The 24061-nt window shown below is 42.6% G+C and overlaps 1 protein-coding gene across 1 annotated transcript in view; it reads right to left on the bottom strand.

The window, feature by feature from the left end:
- LOC146805022 (acetylserotonin O-methyltransferase-like) overlaps window positions 1–24061 on the bottom strand; it is a 447344-nt gene that overhangs the window by 83207 nt on the left and 340076 nt on the right. The window contains exon 7 of the mRNA XM_085620450.1: window positions 4126–4248. Within this exon, the coding sequence (XP_085476576.1) occupies window positions 4126–4248 (123 nt within the window). The remainder of the gene's footprint in view (window positions 1–4125; window positions 4249–24061) is intronic.

Below are 24061 nucleotides of genomic sequence, written 5' to 3'. Positions count from 1 at the left end.
AAGACATTTTTAACTTCCACTTTCATCACTCATAACACTCACATCACCAGCTCCACAGTAATTCTGGCGTCGGCCTCTCCCGGTGGGGCCCGATGATGAAGCATGTCACCAACCAGGTTGGTGAGTGAGGGCTTTCTAAAGAAACCTATTGGGATTCTACAGTAGTGCTCTTTTGATGAATTGAAGCCACACTCTTTTGTTGATTTGATTGCATTTACCTGGGGGTTTGAGAGTGGTCAAACAACGTGTTGTTTTCCCTCACTCTTCTGTTGTTTTTGACATAATAGTTCAATTACACATCAGTTCAAGATTACTAGGGGTACACAACAGGGATGCCTAAAACACATTTGCCCCGTAGCCTCCATTTCAAACCTGGCCCTCTCCTCATCTCCATGTACACAGATGATATCTTACTATTCCTTTGCCAACCCGCCCACAGTCTTGCTCCTGTTATCAGGTTTGGGGGATTTAAGGGCCTCCATATCAACTGGGTGAAATCTGAACTGTTGCCACTAACTGACTCCACCTCAGCAACGCTGTATAAATTCCCGATCTAGTGGTGCGACGAGACCACTAAATATCTTTGTATAATACTTCACAGGCATAAAGAGCAGGCGATCTGTCTGAATTATGGGCATGTCGTCGATAAACTCATGGTACAGGTTGAAAGATGGGATCAGAAACCCACTTTCCATAGCGAGTCAGATAGCCATAATTAAAATGTGCTTCCCCATTTTTTATATTTTTATTTAAACACCCCAATTCCCCTGTCTAACTCATTTTTTCACACACTTCAAGGTCTTTTTCTGCGACTTATGTGATGGATCGGCTGCCACATATCCGATGGGGCACACATATGCTCCCTTATGACGGAGGCGGCTTTGGTGTTCCTGACTTTTAAATTTATTACCTAGCGGCGCAGAGGCAGTTCGCCTCCAACTATTTTTACCCAGATGCTAGACTTTCTTACTCCGTACCTGAAAAAGACCAAGCAGAGGGCATTCTGCTATCTGATGTCCTACCGGGAGGAATTCAACTTGACCCCCAAGATATACAGACACTGTCCACCACATGCTGGGCATGGAATAAACTTACCCGCCTACTTGGAACAGGCCCCCTATATTCTTCACTACTTTCGGTCGTGAACAATCCATGGATCCCACTTACCAGTGAATGAGTGGTGCAATGCATATTCAGAACATTCGACTTACACATGATGGGAGATCTCTTCCCTAATGGTCATGCCCTTCCCACACTTATGATGTTCAATTCTCCCATGCTACGAGATCTATTTCTCATGTGCCGCCTACATGCCACTTTCTGTGCCTGTATTCCCTCATATCCCATTGCTCCTGACAACTTTTCCACATTGACCCTATTTAATACCAACCTTGGGGGGGGGAGACTGATCTCCAAAACTTTGTACGGCCTGCATGGCGCTGCGGCCTTCCCATGACGAGAAGACTAGGGGACAATGAGGGAGAGACTTCCGTCAGGTATTAACTGACAAAGAATACTGTTGTGTGCAGACTGGGCTTGTTTCCCCAAACCATCAACACAAGCAACTACAATTTAAATTCCTACACAGGGCCTATATGACCCCTAGTACAGTTGCTAAAATAGACCCCACCAGGACCTCCAACTGCTCGAAATGTTACACACTTTAAGCCTTAAATGGACGTTCCCACTTGTTTGAGCCTACTGGAGTGTGACATTCGACTGCATCTCCTTAATGACCCACATCACACTACACCCAGATCCCCTTATGGTACTACTGGGCTATGTAGTGGATATCACTAAACCAGTTCGTAGGTACACAGCTACAGTACTTCTGTTAACCAAAAGAGAAGTAGTGCTGCACTGGCGAAGCGGGATCCGCCCCACTGTTAAGGCATGGCTCAATAGCATGGTATATTGTGACTCCACTAGTGAAGCCTGCCTTGCTACAACCCCCTTCCTCAAGGCCCAAGGACATCTGGCAACCTCTAGGGGGAATATTGGTTATCTATAGATGACGACTCACATTAATCCCTCACACACTGAGATAAGGGTAATACACTATATGCTTACACACCATGCATGCACTGCTGGAAGACATCGTCTTGATTATTATTCAGGTCCCACCCATGTCTGGAATAAATTTTTTATTATCATGCTGTGTCATTAGGATTGTTCTCTGTTTGAACCACACCATGGATAGTTTTGATATGCCTATTAGGTTGGCCTTTGTTTTTTTGCATTATTTTAGAGACTTACAAATAAAGTTTTTTAAAAAATCTGACGTAAAGTAATTATTTACAAAACAACTTTTATTTATGTTTCAAACTAAACAATATAGACAATTGTATTAATTACAAAATGCATAATTAAAAAAACACTTTAAATCCCCAGAACAGAACACATGCCAAAATTATATATAAACATAAATAAGCATATATAAAATAATATTTTTCAATTAAAAAATACAATTATTTTATTGTCTACTTAAAAATGTACATAATATACATACTAAGGGTTTAACATTGTTTTTAAAGTATTATACCTAAAAGATTTACTCACTTTCATATACACTACATCTAATTTTAAAATGTAATACATAACTCAACAATCTCTACCTAATCAATACCCACCCAAAAATGTAACTTAAACTTACAATTTGATACATTAATAAAACATTTAAAATTAAAAATTAGAAAATGACAAGCTATAACATAATCAACAAATTAACCAATTAAAAATAATAAATGTATTAATATTAAAAAAGGCCCACCCAATCCCCAGTATGCATCCAATAACACAAAATAACAGTGTAATAGTTAATTAAAAACATGTTACAAATGTAAAGAATTAAATTACAATTAACATATATAACATAATTAACACATTTCTCATCAATACTCATACTGGCAGTGGGTCAAAGATAAGCGTTTTGCCTCTATGACTGAAGGCCCTCTGACCATAACATACTTGACTAACAAGGATGTCCCATATTTCGAGGTATATTGGGATATAATCACAAAACTGCAGGACAGGAAACTTTATCACCAATTTAGACTAGGCACCCTACCATTACGCTCCTTTACTAAAAGTTGGTCTACCCCGGGTAATGACAATTGTCCCCATTGCGAGGATATGACAGAAACTGTAGACCATTTCCTCTATGTTTGCCCGGAGTATATTCGCCCAAGAAGGTTGTGGTTACGCCCTGTTTGTCGCAAACTTGGAGTCATATCAGCATCAACTGCCAGTAGAATATTGAAATCCGATACTTCAAGTTTTGTGATTATTGGTGTGGCCAAGTATTTAAGTTGGGCATGGCTTTTACGCAATCGGAGTTTTAGTCTCTAACCATCTTGTTCCTTATATTGTATAGTCTGTTATGACACTAGTTTTAAACATATCAAGTCATTGTAACTTTGCACATTCAATATTTTTTTATTATTGCTGTTTTTAATAGTGAAAATTTATTTATAGGTTTTATGTATACTGGCTCAATATATTTCTGTTAATTTTTTTTATCTTGTATTGATGAGTTTTTAGCATGTCTTTTTATGATGAAATATTCGCAATAAAGACTTTCTTGACTTGACTTGACTTGAATATATAGTTAAAAAAGCATGTCCCACCCAACACCCCACAAAACTCAACAAGTCAAAAATATATAACTACATGGCAATAATATTGAAATAATATTGATTTAACAATAGCATAATTAATAAAACAAAAACATAAAACAATGCATTAAAAAAATGATAAGAAACACCGTTAAAGTTAACAATATTTTAAACTTTGAAATGGCAGTATATTAATAATATGCTTACCCTCAAAGATTTGGTCCACACAATTTAGTGATTTTGGTGTTTTAACTACAATATTATAGTCATATGGAATTTTTGAGTCAGTATTATGGTGGAACACTGATTTATACACTGTCATCCGTTGGTGGTCATGGTTTTAACTTATTTGTGTATGCACATTTGATAAAATTACACCTAGTACATTCTCATTATCTTCAACAAAAATAGCCTAAACTGATCAACTACTTAGGTTTTGTTTTATTCATGCTTTTCAATAATAATTGATAACTTGAATTGATACTTGGAATTGAAAGGAGAAATAAAGTACCTGGTTTACAGGAATTATAAACTTTTGATAAAAGTTGCAGGCACTTGTCATCTTTCCAGTCATGGAAGACCCGACCAAAGATGTATAAATCGGCTTCTGGAAATGGATCTTCAAAGAAGTCTCCTAAAATAAACATATTACTTAGGCATACGTTTTGATGAGACATATGCATGTTTATGAACAACATTTGACATTCTATGCTTCTATCATATACACACATAAAATTATATATATACAATATTCCTGGTAGGCCTTGCTTTCTGAAAAAGTTCAGTGCTATTCTATGCACTTAGGCCTAAAGGGTGTAAGAGTTTGACCTACTATTGCAAATATGTCAGCCAATTCCTCAATACCTTATCAGACATGCCAACACTCCCTTTTATGCAATTACTTTTAAGATCCTTTTCTTGCTATCCACTGACTGCAAACTTTCTTCTCAAAACGATACTAGCTACACCCTCTTGCGCTTTGAGTAAGCCAAGAAGTATTATTTCATTGAGTTCAACATTTCTGTCACATGTCTTCTCCCTCAGTACTCAAGCCATCTTTAAACTGTCCTCCTTTAACCTTGCTCACTGCATTAAAAAAAATCTAATGTTATCACTGTCAAAGACAAATTAATACATACATCGAAGTATGTGCACACTTGCACAGTTTTAACCCTGCAAATGGAATTTTGTGTAATTTCTTGAGCTGTCATGAACATTTCTTTTGCCACCATTTCCCCCTTCTCCATGATGCACTTAGCTATCCCAATCTACTCAAACAGAGTGCATAGGAGTTCAGGGTGCATTAGGAGTATGTATCAGTCTGCCTATGTGAGCTTTTGTACACTGGCAAATGTGACAGGCTTCTGCCATTTGCACTGCCCACTATTTCCACAGAGCCGGTAGGAGGTGTGACTCAGGGATGGGAAGCTGGCTCTCTGGATGTTTGCGCCCCAGGAGATTAAGGAGTCTGCAGAATACTGCAGCACAAGTCCAGAGTAACCATCATCGTTTTTGAATTCTTATAAGTATGTATTTTTAACACCTAGCAGGTTTTATCTAGTCTATATTAGTCCTGGTGAACAACACATTTTGCAAATTGTTTCTTATAAATACGGTTTAGCTTCATCCAACTGATCAATGCATCTTGTCAATGTCTGCATGGTTCAAACTCAAGCATTACTAATATGCTTATGTGTAACCACCAGGTCTGTATTCTAAAACATGCATTGACTTATTACTGTGAATAGCAATGCTGTTAAAAAGGCCAAACTATTAAATGAAAAAAATATGCACCTCCTATGTAATCCTGTATCATGTATAATCACTAAGAATAAGGATAACAGAAGGTTCCTTTGTTTGATGCAGCCCGGTTGTGTTCATAAACCATTGTGCCATCATTCACTGGGTGGCCATTTCAAAGTGTCTCCTTTCTCAATGAATGCACATATGTGGAGTGATAGAGAAATCCAGTTAACCACAGAATTGATATGTCTAAATAACATATGTATCATTTATGTGAAGTCAGAAAATAGAACGTTTAAGCTCAACCTCGAAATCATCAATAATTTCCTGATAGTAGAGACTAAGAATAAAAGAAAGAGCTTTAATTAGTACCTTTCATAGGCTGTAGCAGATACCTTTTAATGTTATTGCAACCATCAATTCGCTCTAATGATAAACTAATTTTCTCTTCAGATGTTTTTCTTATTTGAAAGTAATAATTCCTGCCGTAGACGAAATTACCCGCTTTAAAAATAATTTATTTGACCAATGCACAATTTATGTAAATGTAGCCATTCTTTAGAAAACAAATTAGAGAGGTATGCATAGAGCACAATTGTAAAAATATATCACTTTCCTTCTCCCCATTTCCACTTACATATCCAGCACACTGAAATGACAAGCTTTCAAGTGGTGTATGATTTAACAGGGGATGGATGTTTACTTTCACATCTAGATTATTCAGTGACCTTTGAGACGGTCAACCATGAGGTAATGTTATCCAGTTAGTCTTTTTACATGAGTTTGTCATTTCTGATTCTCCTTAGCTTGTTAATATCTCCAAACTGGTGCATCTCCTCTTAGACTGTTGAGTATCTCAAGTGTCAATAATGGCACCCATGTGACTTAACATATTAATGTAGCTGCTAGATGTAGTCATCCCACAAGCATATAACCTACTAATACACACAAAAGAACCACTTGTATCCCTTTAAAAATATATATTTTAATGAATTATTCATGAGCAAGAAATGTGAGGGAGCAAATGAGAATATATACTATTCTGCAATCAAAAACAATTTACAATGTACAATGTACATTCATAACACAGCTAATACCAAATGTCTATATAATTTACAAGTAATCCCTTTACTCTGATTCTGTCTTCCTCTTCCCATCCCATCCCATTCCCATCCCATCCACATCATGGTCTGATGCTTCTATAGTTTTTTTTAACTACCCCTTCCCAACAGCAGATCCAATAAAGCCCAAAATCCCTCCGAGACACAATACATCAAGCCTTAAAACTAATGCTGAGGACCAAGAAGGGAGGCAGGGACTTGGGCACAGCCAAAGATGAGAGATTTAGAGTAATAAGACTAATGACTCAGACCAAGACGGGAAGTAGGAAGAGACTATGGCCAGGGACAAAGATGGGAGAATTAGAGTAATGGGATTACTGGTATATAATCTAGAAATTACCTCTTCATTTTCCTCCCAGGCCCCTATCCTCATTTATGAGGACATACTCAAGCTAAGTGAGTAGTTACTTCACCGCACTCCATAAAAGCCAAAGAACCAACAACTGAGAAGCAGGACATTAAAAGACTGAACTGACTGTCACCTTTCATCATCATAATAACTTTATTTTCAATCACAAAGATTCCCACTGTTTCTTGGAGTGATCTAATGCTTGTCTATATCTGGCTCTACATCCTACCATATGTGCGCGAAGCTTATATTCCACTACCTGTAAAAGCTCTCCCTTTGGCCTTTCTGCATTACAGGTTGTACCACTCAGTCACAGGGGCCCACCTTTTCCCTCCTCGTTTAGCATTACATTTCCTCTTTTTTTATGTTTGACTTAATATTTCCCTGATCTTCTTTATCATATCCACTCTGGTGAGTTTGGACAACACCACCACCTTCTCAAGCACTTTAGACTTAACAGCTTCCAGGGCCCCAGGGTTTTTCTCCACCCAATCCCATCTAAGCGTTCTCAGATAATTACTAAGGGATAGCTTGCCCAAGTTGCTCCGACCACTAGTGTTGGGCGCGCACTCACCATAATAACTAAAGAAAGACTCAAACCATTGTGCTCGCTGTCGGATATTTTGACCACTTTCATATCAAACACAATAGGCCACAGACTAAGGTCAACCAGGCAATAGTCAATTCTACTAGCATAGCCAGGTCTATTAAAGGTCATTCCAACACTGGGATCTGATTTGGTCTTGCCGTTTGTGGCCCTCAGATCATGCTGTAGTATAACGGCCAGCACTTGTCTTCCTCTCTTGGTCCATCTAACAGTTGTCAGTTATAGCTGTGGGATTTTACAAAAGCTATCTCACTCCTCAGTCAAATCTAATGGTGAGAGGCAAGGGGCTCAAATGTGTATTTAAAGTCCCCAGCTATCAATAGAGGGGCGTTTCCCGTGTATTCAGTGACAGCATAGTCTGAAATGCCTATGGGATTGGTTTCCCTGTGCCCAAGCCCACTCTATTATATACATTATAAATTCAGATATTTTGCCCTGAGGGCAAAACAAGATCTATTGCCAGAATATCCAAAGAATTGACAGGGACTATCTTGACTTTGCATCAAAGTGCAATTTTTACCCAAATCACTAAGCCACCCTAAGGTCTCCCTTTCCCTTGCATGAATGCAATAATACCATAAGACGAATACCCACACCCATAGGCAGTGGTCAAGTTCCACATTTCTTGAAATAAGATCACATCATGAGAATCCACAATATTGCCCCATTCAGGTTTTATAAGCGTCCTAGCAATCCTGGAAACATTCCATACCAAGACAGTTAGCTGCTCATGGGGTACCACAATGGAATTTGGTTCTGACCTACACTCCAAAGTTGCGTTCCTTTCCTCCTCATGGGTAACACTGCTATCAACACCACCTACTACACCTACTAAACCAGGAGTTTTGGGGGCCCATGCAACCTCGTGTTTGGCGGGAGACCATAGCAAAGGAGGTCGTCTATATAATGGTTCCCCCAAGCAGGGCAAAAAGTCATTTCATCACTGTCTAAGCACTACAATCCTCCTTACTGTAGTCATCTACGGTCACCAACTGTACCCCTTTTCACAGTTTGGCCTCCTGAATGGGCAGGGCCGCTTAGACTGGGGCACTCATCCAAGGCCAGTCTATATTTATTAATAATGTATGTATTAGCAAGTGGGGTAGTGCGACAGTCAAACGCCATCAGGCCATCTACAATGGCTCTGTGGAAGAAACTGACTTTCACTACATCATTTGAAATCCCTAGTAGAGTTATCCTTTCAACCTGCTAAATGTCTTACTTTATAAAAGAGTAACAATGTTATGTATCCCTAAGCCAATAGATTACCTAATTTTTAAGTGATTTGTGATCTTTTCCTTTGCCACTAGGGAGTTTTGGGACTTGTACAAGCTAGATTACAGTTTCTTCTGTCTGGGCACAAGTTCTGGTATGGAAACTGTCTTTAACTACCCCTCTTACAAATGGTTGAACAAGACTAGGGGTAGGGAAACATCCCTCACCAAGCTCCACCTCACCTCTATCGGGCTCTCTTCCCACTCCCCTGGGGAGTTCTTCGATATACAACTGATCTACCACTGTGTTCAATGGGGCCTCCTATGTAATTAGGGAATATTCACTGTGTTGCTGAGTGGAAACTGGGTAGGTCTGCTGACTGTTGGCGACTCCTACATAGCGGTCATATGACATTAGGGAACCAAAATAAACATTACGCTGGATATTTGCAGGTAAGGGGCCCTCATGATCTTTTACTTGCACTTTTGCCTGAATTGCTGCTTTCTGGGCCCATTCTTTGCTCACCCTCCTTTCCAAATCACCAACCGCCTTTCTTAACATTGCTACCTCCTCCATAAACCACTCAATATTATCCTTTTGGCTGTGGAATAAGGACAAGCCTTCATTGCTTGTAGCATGCAAACCTAAATTTGCACACCCCTTTGCTCTATGTTACACCGCTGAGATTGCAGCATATCTATTGTGACATTCAACTAGGTCTACCCCATCTACAACATGAATGTCGGGGTGCTGCTCACAAGTGCAGGTAGGCGACTCTATAATCCTTCCGCACCTTTCCTACTGTTCCTATGGGGTTTACTAAGCATCTGTGGAATTTGTTTAGTGGTTTTCTCTGCAGGGGGAGGGATAGGAGAAAGGTCTAATGGTACTGAGTTGGGGGTGGCAGGATTAGAAAATGGAGAGGGAGAGGGACTATGAGCAATTACCTGACATTCAGTGAGTAAAACCTCAATTTTATCCATAGCATCAGTGTAAGTGGCGCCGGTGGTCATTTTCTGGGGAAGGGTGTCACCCTGTGCTTTATCCTGGACTTTCCTTCTGCCCATTGCTAATCAGTGGCAATGACAACTAACCCTTATGATACACAAAACCAGTTCCACTAATTAACAGTTTTAGAGTCGAAAAGGTCCCATAAGTCCCAAGGTATTCAGAGTTGTTCCTAGGAAATATTAGCCCAGAAAAGGGAGGTTATTTCCAGCTTCACCAGCCACGACTATTTCCGCGTTTGTCCCCTTGTTTTACCGCATACTAACTAGAGGCAATTATATCGGAAGACAAAGAGTCTGAGAGATGGTATCAGGGCAGGAAAGTAAAGGTACCATTGGTATAAGGCAGAGTTAAGCTGAGACCGTAACAACACCAGATGCTTGGTTCCACAACCAAGGGGTGTAGCCCTGCCCGCCTCCTCCTGTCATTGACATGCACAGTACGAGCCTGCCCTTGGCCCGCAGAATAGGATTGAGCATTGGCCCCTCCTCCACAGGGCAGTGGCAGCTGGGACAGTCAGTCCCCACAACACAGCAGTGATTCCTGGTATCTCATGCCGCAGGAGATAATGGGCACGTAAGACCTTGCGGCTCAGGATTGAGCGTTGGCTCCTCCTCCTCGGGGCAGAGGCAGCTGGGACAGTCAGTCGCAAAAACACAGCAGTAATTCTTGGTGTCCCGCTCTGCGCAGGAGATGACGTGTTCTGAAGAGTGTGAGGTGCAGGATTTAGCATTGACCCCTCTTCCTCGAGGCAGTGGCAGCTGGGACAGTGAGTTCACACAACGCGGCAGTGAATTCTGGCATCTCGCACCACAAGAGATAATGGGCACTTAGGAGCTTGCAGCGCAGGATTGAGTATTGGCCCCTCCTCCTTGAGTCAGTGACAGCTGGAACAGTGAGTCCCCACAACATGCCAGTGATTGCTGACGTCCAGCACCGAGGGAGATGACAGGCGCTTAAGAGTGCGTGGCGTGTTTTTTGACTCAGGGAGAAGATAGAGGCTGGCTAAAGAGCCCAGTCATGGGCTCCGAACCCTCTTGAAAAATGAGCATATGAAATGAGAACGAAATACAAGTAAAAACTAATATTCGGGAAGGCGAGGAAGGATGGTGCACTCTGTGGGACTTATGTGAGGAAAAAATGAAAATTCCGGGGGGAGAATTACCTCCGGAGCCGAGCCAAGCACGAAGGGGCGGAACACCGTTAGGAAGCTGGGAGGCATGGGAAGCTGACTCGCCCAAGTCGGAGACTGGAGATCGGAGACACGCAGCAACGCAGCTGAAAGTGGGGCTGGAGGGGATGCCTCGCTGCTGCGCGAACTCGTCAGGTGGAGTGTGAGTTGAGGCGGCCACGGCGTGCCGAAACAACAGGAGAGCCGCCGCGAGGGTGCCATACAGGAGGAAGACATCGGTATTGCTGGTTCCGCTGAGGGGAAGAAAGGACCCCTGCTGCCAGCCCTGTGTTGGGGAATTTGTGTCAACGGCATGTGAGACAGAAGGTGGCGGTGAAGGTGGTGTAAAGCTCCAAGAGTCCCGGGTAAGTGAAAGGGAAGAAGACCTGGCAACACGGCAAGGGGAAGATGGGGTGTTAAAATTACTGAAAGTGCTAAAAACATGTTAGATATAAAATACCCAGTGCAGGCTAAAGTGCTGGCAGGAGCGAAGGCTGCAAACATTAAAGGGGGTGAGAAACCTAAGACTGAAACAGATTCCCCCCTATCATTCCTACCGACAACATTAGGAGCAAAGCAAAAAGGGCAAATAGGAGAGTAAAGAGGATATTGCCTGAGGAGTAAACATCTCCTAGCTGAAGCAGCACAACCTCCCTCAAAAGAAAAGCTGACCATAAGTACTGTAACTTCTACTCCTACTCCCTCTATAACTCCCTCTGTAACTCCTAAAAGCACAAAGAAGAAGAAAAAGCCTACTGTAGTAGGGAAATTGCAACCCCCATTGTCTAGAGCAAGTCAAGCTAAATTAAAAACACTTGGCTCGACAAAACAAAAGATAACACCATCTCTAAGGTCCTACTTCAAAGTTTAAGAAAAACAAAAGATTGATAAGACCGAAATCAAATAGATAAAGAGGGCCCATGAAACAAATTGCCTGGGAAGCAGACAAGATCTTTATCGGGGAAGAATAATCAGTCTCGCAGCACATAAGAACAAAAATAAAAAAAATAAGATCTGGGGGCTAGAAAAATTAATAACATCTTTGGAAGTGGAGATAAGCAAAAGTATTACTATGCAGGAGAGAACCAATATTGAGGAAAGGAGGAAGCTGAAAAAGGACGATCTGGCAGATATCCTTGAAACAATAGTTAGGGATAGATGGGAGGCTAGTAAGATCTCACACTATGAATATGGTGAAGGATGCGGACAATTATTAGCTTGGTAATTGAAAATGGACGTAAGACGCAATAGGGTAGCGAAAATACAAAAAGAAGACCAACAGTATAGGACAGAAGAAAATAAGATCCGGAAAGAGTTTGTAAATTCTTTCGATAATATGTATTCATAGCTACAGATGAGCAGATAATATGTATTCATAGCTACAGATGAGCAGATAAATTCAGTTCTGGATGAGATAACATTACCAACAGCATCCCAAGAAGAGAGAACAGAGCTCAATCACAAAATCAACAGGGAGGAAGTATTGGAAGCTAGGAAGGGACTAAAAAAAGGTAAGGCGGCAGGTCCAGATACACTCCCAAATTAGCTATATATAAATCTGCGAGGAGCACTGGCCACCCCCTGACAGAACTGCTCAGCAAAGTCTTTACAGGGAAAAGAGATCTCCCATCCTCCTGGAACAACGCACTCATTAGTGTTCTACTAAAACCAGGGAAGGACCCTACTAAATGCGAGTCCTATAGACCGATTTCCCTTTTAAATGCTGACTATAAGGTCTTTACACAAATGTTAGCAAAAAGATTGAGAGAGATTGCGGCCTCAGTAGTACATCCAAACTAAAAAGATTTTTTTAAAGGAAGGCATATACAGGAACTCATGCACTTGCAATTGATGAAGCAATCCAGCATTCAATTCCTCTATCAATTATAACCCTGGACACCGCAAAAGCGTTGACAGGGTTAGCTGGCCTTTTATAAACGCAACCCTTGCCAAATTTAATTTGGGAGATATGTTTCAGAGCGCAATTGAACAGATCTATAAAGGTCCGTCAGCTAAGGTCCTAGTGAATGAAAATGTAACAGATAAAATAACGATAAAGAGGGGGACAAGACAAGGGTGCCCACTATCATCACTACTTTTTAACCTGTATATTGAGGCCCTAGCGTGCCTACTAGGAAGAGAAAGAAATAATACCATTCGAATACCAGGGCTGGGAGAAGAAAGTAGCACTATTTGCAGATGACCTGATGGTGTTCACCAGCAATCTAATGGTATCACTCCCAAAAATTGAAGATATCTTGGTTAACTATGGAAATGTGTCAGGGTATCCAGCAAATCAATCAAAGACTGAAATTGTAGAATGGAGCAATGACTCTCAGGACTCAAGGGTAAAGGAAAAAATAAAATATCTTGGGCTAGACCTCACAGCAGCCATAGAGGCAATAGCGAGTCTGATTTTCGAGAGGATCCACAAAGAAGTGAAGAAGCTATTAAAAGTATGGGGGTCTACCGCTGACCTTTATGGGGAGATCAAATATAATTAAAATGGCAATCCCCCCAAAATTCACATACCTGTTCAGTACTATTCCCCTGGAATTCAAAATAGATTAGATAAAAAAACCTCAAGGAGAATTTATAGTTTTATTTGGGCCGCAAAAGGAGCAAGGATTGCCTGGAAGAAGATTAGAAGGAATAAGGCATGAGGAGGGATTGCCAGCCCAGATATCCTACAATACTGTAGAGCGTTCCAATTTAATAAGGAAGGAAGCCACTAATTATACAAATTTGGTCACCCCAAGCATTTCAAGAATAGGATCAGCAAAAAGAAATATCATACAGGTACTGGGCCTTAATCTAAGAAGGGGCGGATGTCTACAAAATTCCAGGCGAGATTTGGGGAAGAGAACTGCCGGAGCCGGACATCCAACATAAATGGCAAGTATCTATGGCTCCTTGTTGGAAAATTGTGAAATCTGCACATCTGAAAAGAAATCATTTATTCACCAGCCACAGAGAGTACTGGATGCCAAGGAGGCTATCAAAGATCAGCAGCCAAAAGGGGAGAAACTGCCCCAAGTGCAGGGAAGTCAGTGCAGATGACCTACACATGTTTCAGCAGTGTCCCCAACTCAAGGAATTTTGGAAGAAGCCGGGTAAGGCCTTGTCTAAATTGCTGGTGGAGGTGAGTATAGTTCTGGTTATTTTTGGGGTATGCCAACATAAGTTAACTAAACCCAAACTGAGTAAACATCAGGAGAACATTCTCTTCATACTGATACTTCTAGCAAGAAGGGAAATATGCATTAAGTGGGTGAAAAGTGTACCTCCAACACATAAAGACTGGCTAGCCTCCATACTAAGAATAAATAAACTAGATTAGAGTGGAAACACGGGGAAGAGATATACATTTTGGAGTATCTGGGAAAATTATAATTATATGAATTAAAGAAATTGACATACATAGTATGGTCCAATGATTAGGCAATGCAACTAAAGCTTTCAAGTGGGAACTTGAAGGAGTAGTCAGAGTGACTAGCTCAACCCAGAACTGATGTGCGCTGGAAGTGGACAAAAAAGGGGCTCAAGAACAAGGGGAAGAGGACACTCTCCACGCATACAATGCGTCTACCCAGGAGAAACCCCTAACGGCTGGAACAGAAAGGGTAATAAGCCCCCAACACCTCAAATTCCAAAATATTGCTAAATGAGGGGGAAAAAAAAAGAAAGAGTGCGTGGCGCAGGATTGAGTGTTGGCCCTTCCTCCTCTGCGCAGTGGCAGCTGGCACAGTGAGTCCCCACAACACGGCAGTGATTCCTGGCGTCTCACAGGATTATTTATAGGCTCTGATTATAGCTCATTGAACCTTCAGCATCGCAGGAGACAAATCCTTCTTGAAGTACTACTTGTAGCATCATGTCACATTCCCTAAAAACAACGCACTTTTCTGTGCACCACTATTGAGAAAAAGCCAATTATTGTTGTATGCATTCTGAGTGGGGAGGTGCCTGAAAGTCTGAATAGCACACTTTACCACATCCTGAAAGTCCAGACACTCTAGGACAATTCATTTAACTGCTACACTGAGAAACACATCATCTGGTAAGACGACAATAAGGGATAGGACAAAGAGTCAACAGCTACATAAATAGAAGGCAATTTAGAACTAAGTTCATGTGGACATGCAGCAACCCATGCTTTTCATCACCAAAAAATGGCCACAAGAACCATCTCCTGTCTCACCCTCAAAGGACAAGTCAAGAGTGGGGAACGACTGAAATAATGGAAAGGTAAAAAGAAAGCCTTTCTGTCAGGGACATTTTAATGCATAGCGGTGCTGTGACAAGGATCAGAAAGAGTGACTGCCTCAGTTTGACACATGACCACATTTCATGCCCTAGAAGTACCTACTACCAGCTATCACCATGTCAAACAAAGTATGATCTGACACTTGTAGACGGATCTCCTGAAGAAATCAATAAGGCCTGCAAGTCATTGGAATTGTTTATAAATGGGATGCCCACACCTTTTTACTCTTAAATAGGTTTTGCAGAAGGGTTTCCAGCTAATAACCAGCAGACTGCAAACCAATAAAAACATAAGCACCACCGAATTTTGAGGATGCTTCACCTTTTAATCACTGATCCAATTGTCGCACAGCAACTCAACAAAAGCACCAGAAATTATATCAGTAGCATAAATTGTATAAAAAAAAGACTCAGGAAGAGTAAGTCTTGTGGAATGCCCCATCCATCTTATTATCAACTGGATCCACTGATAAAGGACCTGCCATGTTCGAGAGCATATTGCCTGGCAAAATAGATCATGGAAAGTCAAATAACCTATTGGATACATTTTAGGTGTGGTGAATATTATTGCCAGACATCATGTGACATAAATATTATGTTCTAAATATCATCTACAATAAGTTCACCATAGGAGCGTTAATAGTAGAAAATTTGCACTCACTGAGATGATATATTTATATATGATATTTAAGACATGATAATTATGACTGATCATATTTCTGTTCACGATATTCTGACATACAGCCACATCTTGGTAAGAAAATGATGCTTGTTGGCCTTGTCTTTTTCCCACTATCCATGGAATAAGGTACCTGGTCACTACAGGGAACAAAGCCACAGACCAGGGGACAGGGCAGAGAAAAAAACATGAATAAAAAGCAGATGGTGCTGGGAGCCCCCAAAAGATCAGAAGGATACCCCAGGATCTTCCTCAAGTAGCCTAGTAGCCTAGAACAAGAGACAAACACTACTAGTCCAACAACCTATGCCTAGGATCAAACAGGACAGAGAGCTCTCCACATGCTATAGGAACATCTAGGAAGAAAGAGACAGAAGTTCCTAATAAGTCCTGGCTTCCTTCTCTTTCCATAGTAAGCAACTCACATTCCTCCTGTATTTCTTCTGATCTGTTTTCGTTGTCTTTAGGACTCTTGGTAATTTACCATTGCTCATCAGCGCTAAAATGCATGTAATCTCTCTCCTGTAAACTTGGTATCATTAGTCTACAACTTTTTGACATATTTAATTTACATGTGAGTCCCTTGAACAGTGGTATCCATATATACCTAGGGCCTGTAAATTAAATGCTACTAGAGGGCCTGCAGAGCTGCTTGTACCACCTACAGAAGAAGACTTTCAAACCTGTCTTATGCCTCTGCCACTGCAGGGCCTGCATGTGCAGTTTACTGCCACAGTGACCTGGGGTTTAAAGTTACTTGCCAAGTCTGAAACTCCCCTTTTACTACAAAGAGGTCACCCCTAAGGTAGGCTTAAGTTAGTCCTATGGACAGGGTGCTATGTAGGTATAAGGTAGTACATGTGCCTTTTTTGTGTTGCATATCCTGGTCGTGACAAAAAGCCTATTTGGTTTCTCACTGCTGTGAGGCTGCTCATGTCATAGGTTTGCATTGGAAATTCCCTGATAGGTGTTCAATAGTATTTTCTGATTCACCTGAGTAGAGCTATGCCTGTCCTCTCACAATGCTGTCTCAACCCCCGTGGACGGGGTCTGGTACCAGGGCTGGGGATTAAAAGGTGGTGAAGTTGTTACTTCTGTACATTGCCAGGGACTATTGTGCTGCCCGGAAAGACCACTATTTGGACTTTGCTTTGTTGTGCTGACCTACAGGCCTGCTTGGCTGCTAGAGAGACTGCCACTCTGCAACTATCTGATGTGCTAGCCTTCTGCCTGGTCTCACTGCTCTTGTGACCCCAGTGCTCTCCAGGGCTTTTGGCTTGCCCTCTGTCCTGCCAGTGCATGGTGAGCACTACACTTTCCCTGCCTGTTTGGGCACAGCGAGTTTGAGGCACTTTATATAGGTAGCAAAGCGTAGTAAGTGCTCCAACCAGCGCGTAGACAAGTGCTCTCTTTACCTTGAGAACCCTGAGGTTGGCCTCACCCGATCGACAGTGGTGCTGGAAGTGACCTCCCTGCACCATTCTACACGGTAGGCACTCCGGGCCCGATTCACAGAACTAACTGAAGACAAAATCCTAAACTTACTACTTTTGGTATTCACAGAAGGCATTTAGTAGTAGTAAAGTTAGGATGTTGTCTTTAGTCTGTCTTAAGTCTATCTTAAGTCTGTCCTAAGTTTGTCTTAAGTTTGTCTTAAGTCTGTCTTAAGTCTGTCTTAAGTCTGTCTTAAGTCTGTCTTAAGTCTGTCTTAAGTCTGTCTTAAGTCTGTTAAGTGGTAATGTCTTTGTTCATGGGGGTTCATAAGAGTCTAGAAAAGCGTCCAAGGAGTTCCACAGTGACCTGGATGACTGTTTCCACGGGGAGTTTTGTTTTGCTATGTTGTCCGCCCCTCTGAGATGGATGATTCAGTTTATCCAGCTCTTGTATGCCGTCTTACTCATGTCCTTCTAGTTGGCAAGAACCATTTTCACTGCCGAAGTTAGCAACAGGTCAAGTAGATCTTTGTCAGAATCATCTCTCAAGTTTGTGCTTATGCAGGCCGTGGGCAAATTGAAGGAGTCTCTGACCATAGTACACTTAAACACACCACTTATTAGTGCAAAGATTTTGTCCCAAAATTAATTAGGCACAGTACACTTGAAGATAAAATGAGCTAAATCTCCTGTCTTGTGATTACAGTTCCAGCATGTTACGTCCTTTCTTAGCCCTAGTGCAAATAACCGGGCAGGGGTCCAAAATGCCTTGTGTAATAGCCGGTATTTGGTTTAGGAGAGAACCGGAGAGATCTTATTGCGGAGAACCAGGGAGATCTCATTGCGTGAGACAGATCTCCATATTGAGGACCAGTCCTGTTCTTTTGGTGGCTCTGGTGGCAGTTGCCCCCAGAAGGCTACAACCTTATCATTAAGTTTGGAAGACTTTGGGTGGAGGATTTTGTATATCTGCGAGACTTGGTGGCCCAGTTTGTTAATATTTGTCACAAATAAGGAGATTGATGGTTGGGTGGTAGATAATTTGGCTTTTGTGAGGGCCAATCTAATTTTTCAGAAGTTTTAGAACTCAATGTCCGCAAGGCCATACCTTGCTTGGAGGTCTGAGAATGTAATTGGGTATGTGTTGTTTTCTAGTTGGTGAGAGAAGAGTATACCTTCCTTAAACCAAGTGGTGAGGGTTAGGCTTTTTCCTTTGTATCTTATCTTGCTATTGGCCCAGAGTGATTCCAGCTTAGACCCTTTAATACTATGCTCCAGCTTTTTATCGACCTTAAGTAAACCTATTTTTGTGTTTTTGAAAATGGACTTGGAGGTAAGTGGGTACAGTCTATTTGTTGTTAGGAGTGCAAGGGGGCTTAGTTTGTTAAGAATGTCCCTCTCAACCTCTAGCCAAGCCGGCGTGTAACCGGTAGATGGAGTAAACCAGTATAAGCCTTGTTTCGCCAGGAAAGCCAGCTGGTATAGTCTGAAATCCTCTAAATTCACCCCACCTAGTCTTTTGTCTAGTCTTAGTTTTTTGATACTGATCCTTGCTTTTTTCCCGCACCAAAGGAATTTGGGTATGAGGGTATCTATTTTATGGTGAAAGTCATCTGTAAGAAGGAGCGGGAGCATACTGATGAGGTAGTTAACCATCGGGGTGATAATCATTTTGATAGTATCGATTCTGCCCCACCACGTAATGAATTTTGGTGACCATGATTCCAGAAGGTTCTTTATTTTCCCTAGTAGTGTTGTCTCATTCTGGTGTAGTGTATCTATTATGTTGTTACCAAATTCAATGCCTAAGTATTTGATGTAGTCTGTTTGCCATGTTAGACCAGACTCTCCCAGGCTATCTCTCGTGCAGTAGATGTTTAGTGGTTTGAGTTCTGATTTCTCTCTGTTGAGTTTGTACCCTGAAAGGCTGGAATATCTAGCTATTGTGTCCATCAGGGCAGCAATTGATGCCCTCTGTTGTTCTGTTACAATTAGTATGTTGTCTGCGTAGGCGGCAAGCTTTATTTGCACGCCATTGATATCCATCCCCTTAATGTTAGTATTTGCTTTGATGTCCCTGATAAGGGGTTCCAATGCTAGTAAGAATAAGGATGGGGATAGTGGGCATCCCTGTCTGGTACCTTGTTGTAGCGTGAAAGGCTCGGAGAGCGACCCATTAACGACAATACAGGCTGATTGGTTTCTATAGAGGGCAATAATCATACATATATAGTCCTCACCTGGATTGAAAGATTGCATGCAGCATTCCAGGAAAGCCCAGGAGACCCTATCGAAGGCCTTCTCGGCATCTAAGGTGTTAGCTAGTACCAGTTCAGCCTTAGCGGTGGCATTTTCTATGATGTGGCACAGTAGGCGGGTGTTATCATTAGACATGCGAGTACAGAGGAAGTCTACTTGGGAGTTACTTATTCGTTTTGGTAGGGCCGAGTTCAGTCTGACCGCTAAGATCTTTGCAGTCTACGTTAATCAGTGATATAGGCCTATAGTTTTTCGTTGAGAGTTGGTCCTTCCCCTCCTTTGGAATGACTATTATATTAGCTTCTGTCATAGTGTGCGGCGTGTTCCCTTTAGATGCTGTGTGGTTAAAAACTTGCTTCATGGTTGGTTTTAATTGATCTAAGAAGGTTTTGTAGAAAGAGGCTGTAAACCCGTCCGAGCCAGGAGCTTTGTTGTATTTTAGGGATTTGACTGCCATTACAATCTCTGTGTAGTTAATTTCCTGTCCTAGTCTACTTTTCTCTTCTCTGTTTAGCTGTGACAAGTTGAGTTTTTTGAGGTATTTGGTGCAGGGGATGGTCATTCTTATAGGTTCTGAGGATATCTTTGTGTTTGGTATGCGTTTTATTGTTAGAGTCTTTAATGGATGAGATGACAAACTGGTTGAGTTTGTGTTTAAAATAGGAAGCTAGCCATTTTCCCGCTTTGTTAGCTTCGCACAGATTGAGAACTTTATATTTGTTAAACCATAGTCCTGCCCTCTCACTTAGGATTTTGTTGTTTTCATATTTTTTTCGTGTTAGTGATGCGAGGAGCTCGCTATTCTGTAGGGAGGTAGCGTGGGACTGCTCCAAACTTTTGATCTCCTGTTCAAGCTGGTTTAATCTCAGGTTGGAGCTCTTGTTGATTTTTGTCTTTATTCCTATTAATGTACCCCTGATGGTAGCTTTCAGTGCGTCCCAGAGCATATTAGTGCTAGTGTCTGGAGTGTCGTTGTATTTGAGGTAGTCTATTATAGCCTCCTCGATCTTTTTTTTGTCCGCAGGGCCTGAGATTACATCGCTGTTAAAGTGCCATCTTTTTGGCACAGCCTCATTATGACACCCAGCCAGTTTTAGACTAATACACGAGGGGTCTGACGCCAGCTTTGGGGGTATATCTGTGTGTTTGATTAGTCGTGTGTGGGAGCCGGAAATGAGGATATAATCTATCCTGGTGTATGAGTTGTACGGGTTAGAGTAAAAGGTGTAGTCTCTGGTGTCTGGGTGCTGGAGGCACCATGCGTCCTTGAGGTTGTATTTGGAGCATGTGTTTTTAGGTACCGCATGTGAGCTCGTGGGGTGGTATTGGCAGGTGGATTGTCTATCCGTTATGTGGTCTAAAGGGATGTTGAAGTCCCCTGCTACAACCATGAGGTCGTTTTGGGAGAACCCTTCCAACGTGCTGGACACCTCCGACCAAAAGGCTGGATCGTATCTGTTGGGGCCGTATATGTTTGCTACGTGAATTAACTCTTTTCCCCTTCTCAGGTGCGTGACTAGGAGTCTGCCCTCATTGTCGTGGGTCTTTGAGTCTATTGAGGTGTTGGATCTTTTCGATACCAGGGTAATTACCCCTGTTTATTTTTAACAGCAGGCGAGCAAGCCATCTGTGAGATCCAGTTACATCTAATGAGTTTTGCATTGTCCCAGACAGCTTTATTTCCTGTAAAAGGATTATATCTCCTTTGGTTTTGGCCAGGTGGTCTAGAATTTTCCGGCACTTGATTGGATGGTTAAGACCTTTAACGTTTAGGGACACTATGTTGAGATCAGTTGCCAGGGTGAGTGTGTTATTGCAGGCCATCAGGTGGGATGTTCTGTGGTGGATACAACAGTTCTGTTCTCCATGGACCCCCACATTGCTATCTGAGCCCAGGAGGGGAAAAGCAACATTAGGTGGACGCTCCCTCCCCCTACTCGATCTGTTTCAAATGTGTTTTCTATACGCCTAGAGAACAGTCTAGAAAGCTTTTTCTGGTACACTTGCGAGCCAGACCTCCCTTCTTGGTCTTGCAATAAGAAGTGCCACCCACCGTGTATAGGAGAAGAAGAGATGAAAGAGGGAAAAGAAGCTAGAAAATAGAGAAAGTAGAGAAAGCACAGACTGAGAAACCAGTCAATACTTGAAGCATTCTGCAACCTCTGGGGTTCCTCCCTCTCCCTCTCCCTCCCTCCCCCCACTCCCTACCGCCCCTCCCACCCCTCCCATCCCTGCAGACCTCGTATGTCGGAGGTGCGACTGCAGGAACGTCGTTCCGTCTCTCGGAGAATAACTGATCAATAAAACTGTATTGTTAGCCTACCCATGAGTATGCATGGCATGGTTACCAGCCAGGCACTAGGAGAGGAGTAGGCCCTCCGGGCCATGAGACCAAAGTTGTTTGACATTTCTCGTTATAGTTACATTACCCATAACCAGAGTCATATTATAGCAGGTTTAAAGGATACGAGTGTAAATTCATAGAAAAATGAATATCTTCACTTGTCGTGGGTTTAGCATTGTAGGGTGCAGATCCATACGAGGTAGATACTGAGGTAGATAATGAGGTAGATAAGGAGGTAGATAATAAGGTGGCTAGTTAGGTAGGTATTGATTAAGTTTCCATAATAGATGTGGATATTGATAATGTGAAAGGGGGCTTAGCCTGCCCAAGGTGGTGGTTGTTACCTCTTCATCCCGTGCCAGGGTCCGGAGACGATCTTCTCTTGCTAGAGGCAGATTGGGAAGCCTCCATGTCTTGAACTGTTGGACCCTCAAGAAATGATGCGAGCTCCCTAGGGTCATTGAAGTAGTGCTGTCTACCTCCATCGGCAACTCTGAACTTGGTGGGGCCAATGAAGGAGAACTGCATATTCCTGCTACTGAGTTTGTTGCGTAGGGCAAGGAATCCCTTCCTGGTGTCGACCGTGGTCTTGGAGTAGTCTTGTGTGAAGATGATCTTGTGCCCATTCCATATGATCTGGTGATTTTTCCATGCATGTTTGAGGATAGCTTCCGTGTGTTGGGCTCTCAGTGGTTTGCAGATAATGGGTCGGGCAGCTTGTCTTGCCGTTGGTTTAAAAGTGGGTACTCTGTGTGCACGGTCTAGTTCAAATTGGCGATCAAACTTTACATTGGTGAGTTTCGGTATCCACTCCACAAGGAAGGCTAGGCATGAGCCTGCTGGGTCTTCCGCCCCTTCTGGGACCCCCAGTATCCGGATGTTCCCTCTTCGGTTTCAGTCTTTCAACTCCGCTGCTTGACATTGTAGTGCTGAGGTAATTTTTGTTAAGGCCTTTACCTCTTGATTTGAGTTGACAGTGGTGTCCTCTATATCACTGATTCTTTGTTCGGCTGCTGCTAGTCTGTTGTTCACTGTGTTCAGGTCAGCCCTGACCGCCACAATTTCAAGTTGAATAGCGTCAGTGGTTTGCTTTGTGGATTTTGCTAGCTCGTGGACGTCCCATAGTTTTTTAAATATCAAGTCCAGGGTGCTGTTCAGATCTGGCTTCATTTTGAGTGGGGGTCTGAGAGTGCTGGTTCCCCCTTGCTCTTTTTTAGTTTTTGCTGTTGTAGCCTTGCTTTTCTGTCCGCCATGCTTGCTTCCGTGCGTTTCTCCTTTTGTTTTTTTTATTTTGGGCTTTCTTAGCGTCTGTTTGGTACATTCGGTTTCTCCCAATACCACGGCTGATGGTTTTCCCAGCTGTTTCTCTTTCCCGTCAGACCTCGTGGGCCCCCTTGAGACGGTTAGTGCCTCTGGCGGGTATATCCTTGCCCCTGGGTACTTTGCGGTCGTCACTTCTCAACCCTGCATGCCATACTCTGCACCCGTCTGTTTGCCTTGATGGGGAGAACCTCTGCTATGCTTCACCTCAAGGAAAACTCACCGCAAAGACTCCGGTTGTGGTAGTTATTTGAGGCTTTTTATAGCTGTTTGTAGCTGGAGTGGTGCCAGCCACCCCCCCGTTTGCACCGCCTTCGTTTTCCCCTCTTAGTGCGGTCCTGGTGCAGCTTACTCCTTCCTCCTTTATAATAAGCAAGCGTGAGCATGTGTGCATGAACTGGGAAGACCCAGGGAAAATGTGGGGTGCCTGTCTAGCGCTACTTGGTTAGGGACACCGCCCCCAATGTTAATTGGCCCGTGTGTGAGATCCCCATTGCGGCGATGCGGCAGTATGGTGAAGATCGGCAAAATCCTTTGAACTTGTGTGTGGTGATCGTGTCACGTTGCCCACGTGGGCAGGCGTGGTTTGCTTTTGCTGGGAGCTGGAGGAACGGTCCTACCCAAGCTGCTGCTGTGTGGTCGGCGCCATTTTGTGATACAGCACCCCGGACTCGGGCTACCGTTTCACTTTCGGTTTTCCTTCTTTATATTTAGTCACAAATCATGAGAGACCTAAAATATCTCTGACCCTTTCAACATGCAGGACTGTTTATTGATTCTTGTCACTCTGTGTGCATTTTGCCTTTTCTGCGGTCCTTAACAGCTTCTTCTGGCGCTTCTGTGTCCGTATCTGAAGCGCTAAGCCATTCTAGACCGCCATTTTGTGTGCCGCTATTTGCTCCGGGCTCCGGGTTCGATCTGAGTTATTTCGG

The sequence above is a fragment of the Triturus cristatus genome, chromosome 8, assembly GCF_964204655.1.
Source record: "Triturus cristatus chromosome 8, aTriCri1.1, whole genome shotgun sequence".
In the NCBI taxonomy this organism is placed as follows: Eukaryota; Metazoa; Chordata; class Amphibia; order Caudata; family Salamandridae; genus Triturus; species Triturus cristatus.
This window is presented reverse-complemented; position numbering and strand designations above follow the sequence as displayed.